Consider the following 13,561-nt stretch of genomic DNA (forward strand, 5'->3'; position numbering starts at 1 on the left):
TTCTCTTTTCCTGTTACAGATTTGGTGCCGTTGACCACCCCTGGAATTGCAGGTGAAAGTCCTGCCAGGGGCAATAAGAACTTGGGTTGTGTCTTCGAGGGCGAAGACCATTTAAGGAGGGAGGAATGTAATGGTTTGGGCCGTGGATATCGGCCTGGATAGCTCAATTGGTAGAGCACCTGACTAGAGATACAGGGGTCCCGGGTTCGATTCCCGGTCCAGCCATACATTTTCTCCTTTCCTGTTACAGTTGCATACATACTGTGAATACGACAAATCAAAATTATAAACTAAATTAAAATTAAACTTTATAATTTGTGATACAGTGATGTGACTGACCAACCTTTTCACGTTAGGTCCACAGATACAATCTAAGTTGGGGGATTAAATTTATTTTATCACGATAAATTGATATTATTGTTTAATATCGGCAATATTAGGGGGGGAGAACATACCCACTCCGCTTTGTTCCTCGAGCCATGCATAATCTTTCTTTTTAATATTATAAACTACTTAAATAATGCTAACATATATAATCAATCAGAATTATTTAAATCAAATTAAAATGTACAAAAACACTTGATTGTCAAGTGTACAAATCTTACTGCATGATTAATTTATGTTAATCATGCTTTAGTAACTGTTGTAATGGTAATTGGAAAAAAAATCAATCACTCACCATAATTAAGACCCATGAAAACGCCAAAACTGAGGCTCAGACCGCTCCAAGTTTGTAATTTTCTACTAGTCTTCTGTGTAATGTAAGCAAACCACCGTTTATTCCTCCTATGTTAGAGAGCTACACCAAAGGGAGGTAATTTGAAGCAAAAGTTTCAGGAAAATATGGATTTAAATCAGTTATCATATGTAAATGCTTTAGTTGCCTGCAGATTTTTTTCATGATTCTTCTAGAACAAATACTGTTTAATAAATATTTTATGTTGATAAGCTTTAATGTGGTTGTAGATTTCTTATAAAGTACTTCAAATTTGCTGTCTTTTAAAGCAAAATAAACCTCCAAAAACTAGTTATATTTATCAAAAGGTGAAGAGAATTTCAAAAATCAACAGTTGCTAAAATAGAGTATATTTATATAAATAAAATAATAATTTAAAAAAGATTTTTTTAATGACTAGTAATAAAAAAGTATTTGTTTAACCATAAATTCAAGTGTCATGATAAACTACAAAACACGCTATTGGAAAGGCGCGTGGTTTCCATAGCAACAATGCGAAAAATTATTTTTGCTTGCTTTTTTCTATCATACCCTTTGTTCTGAAAATTTATATATGAGTTTTAACCCAGATCTGTTTCTATGCCACTTTCCACATTTTTTAACTAAATGCTCGATGCTTGCTGATTTTGACTCTTAAATATTGCTTTATAACACAATTCGTTTATTCAATCATTCTTTCATTTTGTTAAAAAGAAAGGTTTATTATATTTTGTTCATTTTTCTATCTTGATAATATTTTTTGACATACGTAGCATTCAGAGTTGCATGACAAACCGACATTTATGGTGCATGTGTATATTACGTCATGAAACATTCTTCAATAAAATGGATGTCAGTTAGTACTCGAAAGAAAAAAACATGGTATTTTCAAAGGAAAAAAAATTAATTCAAACAAATTTCGTAAATGATAAGAAGAAAATCAGTTTATGACCCTTAATGTGCTTCCTGTATTTGAAATACAGTTTCACATCAACACATTCTTTAGAGATTTAGATACTTTGTATCTACACTCTAAATGATTGCTAAACTAAACATGGAGATCAGAAGCCATAAGCTGTAATGTTTATAAAGAACACTAGCTGAGGAGTGAGGTGTCGTCTGGTCTGATGTCTGTCCATGCGACGTTGGTTGACGTGAGGAAGAATGTTTTGTGGATAAACTTTGTGATGTGGAGTCTGAAGTTGGTCCGTGCGGTTGATGAGATGTTGCACCACTTGGACTGCATCCATATAATGCATCCAACATCGCTGTACCTGATGTATCGATCTTACATGAAGACCGGCGTGTTGAGTTATTTACTAAGAATGCCATGGTAACCGTTTCTCCCGGTTTACCTCTGACCCCAACCCGCATGTTGATTTCCGCATGAACAATGTTAGTAACCCTCTCAGGTGACATAGGCACCCATTTAGAAATTTCTCCAAATATAACGATATCTGTTCCATTCCTATAACAGGTTAACATTATATACTAATATGCAAGTGAAAATAATATTAATTCAGACTTTGAATGTTGAAGACTTTGAAATTAGAATTTTTTAATGAAAAGGTAATATATACTGAATAGCTGTTGTATAATGACAATATACGATTAAGTTACTTACAAACCCGTTTCTCTTGCACTAAATAAGTACAAACAGAAGTCCTCACGGGTACAATTGTCCAGAACTAATGGGTGATCGTCATCAAACGGTTGCCACATTTCTGGTAAGCCAAAAGGAAAAACCAAAGCTGACCTCAGCTGCAAATATATTATAGACAAAGAAAAAATATCAAACTCAGTTGATTTAAAGAAAATATAATAAAGATCGAAAGTGACGGTTAAAATTTGTCAGTATATATGTGACACTGCTGAGTTTAAACTCAGGAGTCTACTCACACTGTCAGGGAAACCAGTGTCTGAATTCCTGACGGTGTACGGGGATGACAAATTGGTTGCCATGAGGATACCAAAGTCACGTGGTCGGTCAGAGACAATAGTTGTATAGGAAGTCCACACTTCTCCAACAGGTCCGTCAGCTGAAGGTATGGCAGCCTATAAAAACCAGGTGTACAAGGAATATTTATCGAAGAAAAGTGCGAAAAGTGTCTTTATATTTGACTCTCTCAACCCAATAGTTAATATTTGCTGCATCATTGCCAAGTACACCAGTTTTTTTTCTTATTGTGATTACATGAAATAATTCACTGTTCTACTTTTATCATTATAAAATCGCATGGAACATTTCTTTCTAAATGACCTTCTTAATCAAATTGTTTCATATTTTTCCTTTCGATGCTTGTCGAAGAGAATGTTAAAGAAAATTTCTTCAAAGAAATAATTATATTTAATCTTTTTTCTAAGACCCGCTTGTTGTAATGAAATATCTTTTTAAATCATGTAATGTAGTTTTGTTAATCTGTACATGTGACAATACGTTTTGCTTTCATACCTTAATGATTTGTTTGTCGATGGCGGTGGCAGGACGTGACGGTTTAAGCAGACGACCGTTTCCATCGCAGCATCTCATAATAAGGTCAACATCGGAATTATTTATCTGGTCTCCTGGCCCTACAGGTCCTGCACTGAGTGTGGATACCAACGCCTCCAGTGCTGGGTAGGGCTCATTGATATCTGATGACGATATGAATGTATTTAAAAATGAAATTAAATGATAATTAGATAAGTAAGTACAATGTTGATCCAAAGTAAGTACAATATTGATACCTGCAATATTAAACAATTGCTAAAACACTGTGTTGATTGCAACATATTTTATGGCAGTCTCTTTGGACAACAGGCAAGTATAATCAGTATACTTTTATCAAAAAAAAATATTTATACCAATATCAAAACACAAAATTATAATAATGAAGCATGTGGAATAACCTATATAGTCAAAATATAAGAATATTTAAATACATGTAGACACTGTAAACCAACCTTCATGAGAAGATCATTTCAAGATTCTCCAATACCTTTTTATTGCCAAAAATAAAGATATGCTGAAAACTTGTTCTTGATTTGGTGAGAAGAAACATCTACTTTCGCCTCAAGTATCCACAATATTTGAAAGCCATGAAAAAAGTTACGTTACACAATTCTTTTTAAACCTACCTGGGTACCGGGGATTTCCAGTTTGTTGATGTGTAGACCAGAAAGTGTCTTTGTATGGTGCCAAACCTATGGCAGACGCCAACATTGAAGATATACCAATCCGCCATTGCTCCGGTTCTAAATGATAATCTTGACTCACCCTTGCCTGTAAAAAGGTAAGTAATAGAATGTGCTTGTGAAATAATTTATGCAATTGCAGAGTTTTTGAAATCCACCGGTCCCACCGGCAAAACCGGTAAATATTTCAAATGTCCGGTAATTTTCTTCATGTAACCGGTCCAAAGGACCGATAAAAAAAATTGGACCATTCCGGAGTTTTAACCTCTTAACCTGTGAATTTTAAGTTTATTTGTGAGATAGTCTAAAGGATTGGATCTGTGTGTATGATAGAATAAACTCAAGGGCTTTTACGACAGATAGTCATGATTTTTTTTTCTGTCGTATCTGTATTTGTTCAATCAGTTAATTCAATTTGTACAAAAATGTTAATTGTAGCTTTATTTGGGATACAACATATGTCAACCTAATCATTATTTACCTTTAATAAGTCTAATAAAGAGTTCATAACCATTATTGTTAAATTAAACATTATCCCCACAACATTTAGAACTTCGTTTTCTGCGGTAGGCAGCCATGTTGGGTATCCACTAAAAATATCACACCTGGTTAATTCAGTCCGGGGATATTTGACCCTATTGATTTTTAAGGCCTATACTGGAATTAAAACATTTTTTTTGTTTTTGAATATGTGTATGCTGATGGACCAGTGAATATTTGTGTGGACCGGTAAATTTCACTAAATCACTGGTCCACTTGACCAGTGAATATTTTTTTATTTCAAAAACTCTGGCAATTGTTATGATTTTCCATAAGTCAAACAAAACTAAAGAAATGAATTAAATAAGGAAAATGTTTTGTTGTATGACAGTATAATCAAATAAAATTGTTGATCCGAAAATCTTTATTTCAAAGAGAGGTGTTAAAACAAGAGGAAGACAACCAGAGTCAGTTATATAATGTCCTCCTGCAATAGTCTGTCTTTGAAATATATATCTTTCGTTTTCAGATAACCGTTGAAGAAGCTGCAATGTCGTATACATGATTTTTATTGAGCATAAAATGCTTAGGTGAGCATGAACCTCTTTTGGTACTATTCTATATGAAAAAGACGAAACAAAATGTCTTCCTTTGAAGAATGCATTATAAGTGTAGAAGTAAGAAATACTGATACACAAATTATGTTTTAAAAGGAATGTTTGAATAAAAGACCAAAAAAAGAAATTTTACGAAAAAGGGACCTTAATTGAACTACTGGATAGAAAAAAATCTAAATTCTTTTTGCATGTGCACAATATATAATCAAATCGTATATTGTCACATTAACAATTGACCGTCTACTGCTTTATTGCTAGAGGATTCTAATAATCAGGATAAGCAGGGTATCAAAGAAAAACAGTTCATTCACCCCAGAGGCTAAAAGAAAATTCGTTATTGGATATCTTAAGGACAAAAACTGTTTTATTCCAAAAGATGAATCTGCTAAGCATGGAATGTGGGATGAATTTTAGAAAGAGATGTAAAAAAACATTATCGACTTTCACTTGGTCCTAAAATTCTGAAGCCTCATTGCACATCTTTAAGACTAAAATACATTTCAAAACGTGTAATGACTACAACTTTTATGTTGAAACTTAAAATGTAAGAACAGACTGAGGAAGAAAAATTTAAGAGAAGCAGTATTTTACAGCTAACAGTAGACCATATGTTGAATATCTCACATCGTTAACTTCATGAAAGGTGAGAGGAAATTCAGGAAAATTCGAAAAAGTGAAAGACATATGGTCAGCCAGGGCGACATTATTTACAAATTTTGTCCAGTTCTGTTGACAAAGAAAGATAACTTGAAAACATGTAAGTGTTATACTTAACGAGCAAGACAGCATATTAATATAAACGATCAGATTGACCCAGGAATTATTGGACCACAATTTCTATTCTATGCGTGTATAAAAAAAATCACAGACAGATGTCCTATAACAAATGTAATGTCCATGCATGAAACATTTAAAGATGCATGTATTTTATCCCAAGGATTAAATACTTGTTTTTTTAAAAATGTGAACTTTGTAAGTTTTTTCTTGAGGATGTATGAATAAATGTATATATGTTTGATTTGTTCTATTTTGCTTGTTAAAGATTTTGACCTTTCTTCAGATAATTATTTTGGTTTTTTTTTCTTTTATCTATTTTAAATCGAACAAAGTATATATGCCACAGGCAATATTTACATGTGCATTGTCTTCCCAAATCAATTCAGCTATGAGACTATCCATTTTTTTGCATGGCATGATGTACTAGGTTAATTCTACTACATATAATTTAAAATTTGTTGATATCGTGGACAACTAAAATTTATCCTTCAAAACCGAAGAATCCACTTTTTCTGACGAGTTTATTACTCTGTAAGCCATCCTGTAAAAGTATTTCTATATACCTGCGTAATGGCGGGAAGAGTAACACTGGTCAGGGCGTGACGAGGGAGGGACATACAGAGCTGCATGGTGAGGTTCTGTTCCTGTGCCGCCCCTCCCATTCTTGTCATCCAGCGCTCCCCCAGATAGAGGTCAGTCTGAAGAGCGGCCAGACCCAGTGTTTGGATGTCTAGCCAGTCCTACAAAATCAAAATGAAGATTCGGTTATTTTGTTACCAAGTATAAAAAGTTGTACGAGTTGTATTAGAACAGTGACTTAAATGTTTGAATGGGATGAAGTATTAAAAACTATAATGAATATTTTTCCAGCAATTTTTGTATGTTTCAATAAATGCCGACTTCATCAAAAAAGTAAATGTATCGACAGCCTGACACCTATCGAAAGGTAAAATGGTATATTTTCCTAGCAACAGAGCTTTTTGAAATTATTTTTTGCGTGTTGGAATAACCCTCGTATTATTAATTGTACTTGTTCATAAACTGCTAAACCCCACTTCTTGGAAGTCCTGAACAAATTTGGCCAGAACATCTGTAAAACAAAAATAGAAATTAATATATAACTTCTGCTATTCTATTTACCAATATTTTCAACACATTTTTCTGTACATTTCGAGTATTTGTATTCTTAAATATTCTTATCTCCAAACTTTCAATGTATGCAAGTAATGATAAAAAATGTACAAGTGCCAGTAATGAGGAAAATCATACAAGTGTATTGAATCAAATAGCTACGATAGGCTGCAAAGAAACCTTACTTCATCATCAGGCAAAGATAAAACTGGCTCCACAATAAAAGTGAAACTTCCATTATTTTGCTTGGCATATGATGTATCATGTCCCCTAAAAATAATTGAATTATTTTCAATTTATGTACTTGGCCTGTATGGTTTACTTGATGTATAGGTAATCCATTATTGAATTCGTGACATTCACATGGAAAACCTATCGACTTTCTCGTATTTTCAAAACCCTTCCAAGACTTTTTTATGGAAAAGAACATTTAAAATATGTTAGATTTTTTAAACCTACAAAAGTGAAGCCTACTGCTTAAATGTCTTCCTAAGAATTTTGAGAATTTTTTTTATTTGTAACCAATTCTGAATCGAAAAAACTCTGGATAATCATGGACAAAAATTTTAATCGGAAGAGAACCGCGTGAATTGCCAAGTTGCATAAAGTTTGATCTGTAGATGCCCAGGAGAAAGAAAAAAAATTTAAATTAATTTTGATCAACTTTGTCCGATCAGGGATTCTGTTTCCAATGAACACGGATGTACATAGAGATGAAAAAGGCTAAAAGTTCATTACCATTATATATGTACAAGAAAACAATTTTCGTTCAAAAATCATGTATTATGATGATTTTCAAACATTGTGCCGTTTAGATGTACATTAAAGAAGTTTTTCCAGTGAGTTTCATAAAATTAATCTGAATTAAAAACTGATGGAGTCTTTTTATTTTGGAAAATTATGCCAAAAATACCAACCAATATCTGTTGTGAGCAACTATCAATTAACTGTGAAATTTTACTACATACAAATATGAATAAGAGAAACATATTTTCCAATTATCATTTTGAAGACCTGTTTTCCTATGAAGAAACCTTAAAAGGAGAATGAAATGCATCAGTATTGCAATTAACAAAAAACTTTGAAAACGACAAATGATCATTACATGTAATTATCATTGGTATATCTACCCGATCCCATTAGGAAAAACATCTGGTCTGGCTTCCCACGTCTTTACTGAATCCTGAAAACCTTTATAATACCACCAAGAATCAATCTGTATATACCTAAAACAATTGTACAATGGATACTGGAAATACAATACAAAAAAAAAAAAAATTTGAACAAAGCCAAAAAAATTGCCCCTGAAAATAAAAGATAATTTGAATACATTGAAGGTTGACAGAGTTTAACAACTATAAACTTTACAAAGCGCTGACTTCAAAGGGGATTATGGGGAACCTTTCGAACGCGTTTGTGAGTAGAATCTCATTTGGAAAATTGTTTGTACTCAGAACGTGGTTTTCCTTCCAAATTGGATGAGAAACGTGCATACCATATCCAATTAACTGTGAAATTTTACTTCATACAAATATGAATAAGAGAAACATATTTTCCAATTATCATTTTGATTTAATACTTCAAGTGTCAATTTCTCATGAATGTAGACACACTAATGAAAAAAAAGATGGAGTAAACTTCGATGACTTTTATTTCAAGTTTATTGTGATATATCTAGTCGACATATGAATAAAAGAAGTATTGTTAATTGATAAAAGTTCTTAAAAAAATAAATATCGAATTAATGACCTCATCATCTCATGTTTCTTTGTAGTAAATTTTTTTGGGAAATATTGATTCCAAATGTTGTAAATGTTGTTAAGATATTTTTCGATAAGAATGCACATTTGATAAAAGTATTTTTTTTCAATATGTAAGATGTACTTTATAATCAAAGTGATTAAATATATTTTAGACATAACCTACCCATAAGGTAATCTGACAGACTCGCTATACTTTTGAACGTCAATAAGCGTATCTTGGTAGGTCTTACTATTATTGTTTGTGGTAGTCTCTGTATGGTAATAGTAATAGGCACCTGAAATCCACAAAAACATATCTACATGTATACACCTCCTTTCATCACATTGTCTTTAGTAGGGTTTAAGGAGGTTTTATTTTAAAATTTAATTTATTTAAAATCTTTACAAGAATAAAACCCTTGAACTTTGACACTATTTAAAGAAAGGGAGGCATTGAAGAAGACAAGTAAATCAAAAACACCGTTTAATTTACAGTCGATGAGAGCTTATATTATAATGTATTCACTACTGTATTATTCACTAAGAGATAAATTCCACAAAGGTAATTAATAGTATATATGTAAGATTTCTATATCCACCATGTCTTAGCAGCCTAAAATCCTTTCATAGGGAGAATAACTAGCTTTGCAGAATTTCTTTACCATTATCTGTCCAATAGCCAAGGTAATTTAGAGATACATCTTGTGCCCATCCCCCCCACCCCTTTAAACCAAATGGCAACCCCTGACACAGGGGCCATAAAATTCAAAATTTTGGAAGAGACATCATAACTACACATCTTGTCTGTAACTGTTGTCTTTTTGCTTTTGTCTTGTAGAGAGTTTCAAGAAAATGCCCATATTCCTGAAATGCCTGAAAAACGAGATATGGGGGATATAAAAAATGATGACTTTGTGAGGATTTGTAACGGCAAATAGTAATAAACAATCAAATGGGTGAACTACTAGTATGTTTATAAAAAAATATTTTTAAAAATGTAAATTAATAAAATCACATTTCGTCAGTATTCACCACCTTATATTAATTTAACAATTGCCTTTTTCGATATATTATTACATTATATCATAAAAATACTCACTTTGTTAATTCCAGAAGCAGCTACAGCGACAGTTTTCACGATGTACCCTTTGGGGATGGAATCTACGCCTCCCATCACTCCCCAGTTAACCGATCCTCCCGGTGACTGGTCGTGCCACATCGAAGTCGCCATAAAGTTGTTGAATGGGGATATGAGTATGGTATTTCCACTAGCATCGAATACAGCCAGAGGACCACCCTTTATACCATCTGTCATCTTAGGGGTTTTTGCATTGAAACTAAACACAAAGCTTTGTTTTACCTTTCAACTTGCAGTACGTTTATTTTGTTGATACGATTGTTCTAGGAATTTCTATAAAAATAAGTCTATGCAAACTTTCATTAGGGCGTAATATTCTTCATCTTTAGATTACACAAATTCAGAATCATGGACCAAGAAAAACAACAACAAAAAACGTACATGCCCAGTTGTTTGTCATAGTCCCCGACCATTTTACCCCCCAAGTTCAGGTAACCAAGTGTCCTTGATGAAGACTGAACTTGAAAACTTGGAAATCCCGCAGACGTTTGGTTAAAGCATCTCAGGAAAGTGTGAGTTGGCGGATAGCTAACAGCTGGACAATCGACAGAGCGGGTGCCGTTTATTCCATCCACATAAAGCTGAAAAATCCAATCTTATAAAAGGATTTAAAAAGCTCATAAAAGTATATTTAAAACCATACGTGTTCTCTCATGACCGAAACAAATTTTGATTATATGCATACATTTCTAAGGATTAATATTATAAATCTGAGAAGAATGCGAATCTGCAATGAATTAGTAGTGTACGATAGTTACATTTATGAAAAATTATAGTACCTTTTCATCATATAGATTCATGTTATTTAGAATTGGTATTGTCGAAGTTTACATACCAATTCAAATGTAACGAAAGGTTTGGGTGAAAAATCTTTGATCCATGCTTCAACTATGTTACTAGGAGGAACAATATATTCTAACTTGGTGAAAGTGTAGTTCCCCAGGAGTCCATCTGTACCTGAACCTTTCTGTGTCGCATTAAGCGTGAGATTTGCTCTTTCGTACGTGTTGCCATTAGAGATGAGGAAGAACCTCTGACTTGTAAGAAAGGTGACATTGTTGATTGAGAGACTGTAACGACCATCAGAGGTAGCTGTAACCTTTAAGACTGCGTCTCCTATGTTAAAGCAATTTTGATAATTTTCACATATTTAAGAAAAAAAGTTGCAATCGATCTATATGTAATACAATGTATTCCGTTTCCCATAAAATGTAATATATATATAATATATATAATCTCACCATAAATAAATGGTGAGATTATAAATATTCGTCCCGTTGAAAACTTTTAATGATTTAGACAAGGGTCAATAAATACTTCTTTTTCCATCGACAACTTTACTTATTTTTTCATTGATATTCCGTTATCACCTGCATATAACGTTTACGTCTCCCGACTCATTCAATAATCATGAAAATTCTCTGGTGACGAGCAACCGTTAAACCAAGCCATGTTACTGACAGATAAGTTGATGTTCCAGGAATTTCAACATCCTTGTTTAAAGTCGACATTTCGTATTTTCTACTGTCTTTATAATGGACTTCTTTGTAAACACCAAATATAAATTAAATGTAACATAACATTGGGACGTACGTGTATCTTTGCTCAAAATAATTTCTTATAAATTCGACAATGGAATATCGTTCTATCAATACATAAGGCTCATTTCGAGTGAGACGTGTCAACTTGGGATGTTTAAACCTCCTATGCACCTGATCCCATCTCTGGTTACCAGGGACCGTGTTATACCCTATTTATAGATTTGTGTTCTTTGTAAATATTGATGACATTGATCACTGTTCCTTAACTTCATCTATTTCATTAGAAAATATGCAAGCAGACTTAATTTCCTGCATTTTAAGTTTTTCTTTTGGTGAAACTCGATTTGCATTTTGAAAATTGCACAAAATTGGTTAAAAAGGATTTCTAGATTGGTTTTGCTTTTAATAAAGTTGTAAAGCTATTAGTTTAAGTTAAGTGTAATATAGATCGAGAACATCTTTTGTATTGTTCGATATATAGCTAATTATTACACACTTAATCTAACCTACCTGAGGTTTGTTTTTCAGGCTTTGCAATTCTCAAGCAAAACAGACACAACAGAAGCCCGACAATAAAGCGGAAGGCGGCCATATCTAATGGTCTCAAAATATCTAATCAGTTAAACTGCGATTATCACACGGGAAAAGACTGTGGGTATCACTAATTAAACATACCTGTACGAATAAATCATTGATTACAAGAGCAAATCACACAATTTTATTAGATTCTTTATTTTTGACAGTTTGTCATGTATAATGCACACTTGCAAGAAGTTGCATGCAGTCAGTCAATTCTCGTTCTCTAATATATTAAATTATGATTAAAAAGTCCACATACACACACGCAAACAAAACCAAGGCCGTTTTACAGATAGCGTCGTTGATATGGTCTCTCAAGCAAATAAGTCAAGCATCACTTCAAATTATTTCATCAAGTAATGAGGTTAGATTGTCTAACGCATATTTTCCTTTTGGCTTAATGTTCGAAGCGATGTCATGGATTTGTAATACATGGAAATGACCTCACTTTCATCCTCGTGTTCGAACCGAAGTCGGCATCTCTGTGATACAGGGCGTGCCTCGCGCTCACATGCATTGGTGACATTTGTGAGCACAAACTCCTGGTATGGACGTGTGCTGTTCCTCACATTTGTTGCAACAGTTGGAGTCAACAGCCGTTTATTTATGTCACGCAATTCTTTGCGTGAAACTGGTCTAGAAATTGTGTTCAGTTCGCAATCTGCACATAGGTCTTTCAACTGACGACGGTGCTCACGAGGGCATATTTCACGTTTCAGCTTACAGCTAGTGGTTGGTCTGGAAACCCTATCCACAATGGCGTCTGCTTGCTCCCTAGTAACGATTCTGAATGCTGGAGCACGTGGGATTTCAATGTCGTACTTAGCATTGTATTCCAAATATCTGCAGAGGAATCTCTTCGCGGCGCGATTTTGGTCTTCACGCGCCCTGGCAACTGGATCCAGAACATGTTTAAATCCAGGTTTCCGGAAACGTATTTCAGTTGGTAATCCACTGTATAAGTGTCGAATATTACTGTCCAGAATTCTTTGGTGTGTCGTACTAAATGCCATAATGCAAGCAATACTTTACATGTTAACCGGTGAAAAATAATGTACTAGTTAAGTAGCTGTTGCCTGCACATGGAATGGTCACTTTGTGTTGTTAAGTTTATTGAATTGTTTAATTAATCAAAATGTTATCAAGCTGTACATAGAAATTCTTTGATAAATATTCTTAACCTAGCAGTGGACTGATACAATTGTTTTCATTCGATATCGTCGCCTTTTTCGTTTGCGATAAGGTTAATCTGAAAAGAAACTCCAACAGCGGTTAAAAATGCTGACGACAAAAATCGTCGCATGGAGTTATTATCTTACCATTTGGATGCAATATTCTATTTCACACTTTATCAATAAGAGAAAAGCAAATAATAAAATTACTTTCTTTTAATCTTTAATTTTCATTCATGCATTTTCATATTTGAGTAAAACACGTTTCATTAACATTTTAAAATATTAAAAAAAACATGGCGATAGGTTAGGTAAGACCAGTAAATTGTGATATGCTTTATTGTCTTTTATGGTTCTGTTGATTTCGCTCAGAAGAACATTATGCGCACCTAAAAGAGATATTTATGTTTCAATGGAACCTTTCTTTATTCTTTCTTAGTCGCAGAAATAGATAAGCTGGTACGATAGAATAAATTATTTTTTTTCTCTATGAAT

At 33.4% G+C, this 13,561-nt stretch overlaps 1 protein-coding gene across 1 annotated transcript; it reads right to left on the bottom strand.

The window, feature by feature from the left end:
- Positions 1–1,747: 1,747 nt before the first annotated feature.
- On the bottom strand, positions 1,748–12,907 carry LOC134270060 (uncharacterized). The gene is given in 17 exon segments (XM_062752243.1): positions 1,748–2,183; positions 2,340–2,476; positions 2,615–2,770; positions 3,168–3,349; positions 3,833–3,977; positions 6,327–6,503; positions 6,794–6,853; positions 7,080–7,164; positions 7,812–7,928; positions 8,025–8,120; positions 8,821–8,932; positions 9,299–9,337; positions 9,434–9,509; positions 9,736–9,973; positions 10,156–10,355; positions 10,610–10,890; positions 12,343–12,907. Coding segments are annotated over 17 exon segments (3,102 nt in total).
- Between the last annotated feature and the right edge of the window lie 654 nt (positions 12,908–13,561).

Source organism: Saccostrea cucullata, unplaced genomic scaffold, assembly GCF_032062105.1.
Source record: "Saccostrea cucullata isolate Sc308-1 unplaced genomic scaffold, CSIRO_AGI_Scuc_v1 ctg261, whole genome shotgun sequence".
Taxonomy (NCBI): Eukaryota; Metazoa; Mollusca; class Bivalvia; order Ostreida; family Ostreidae; genus Saccostrea; species Saccostrea cuccullata.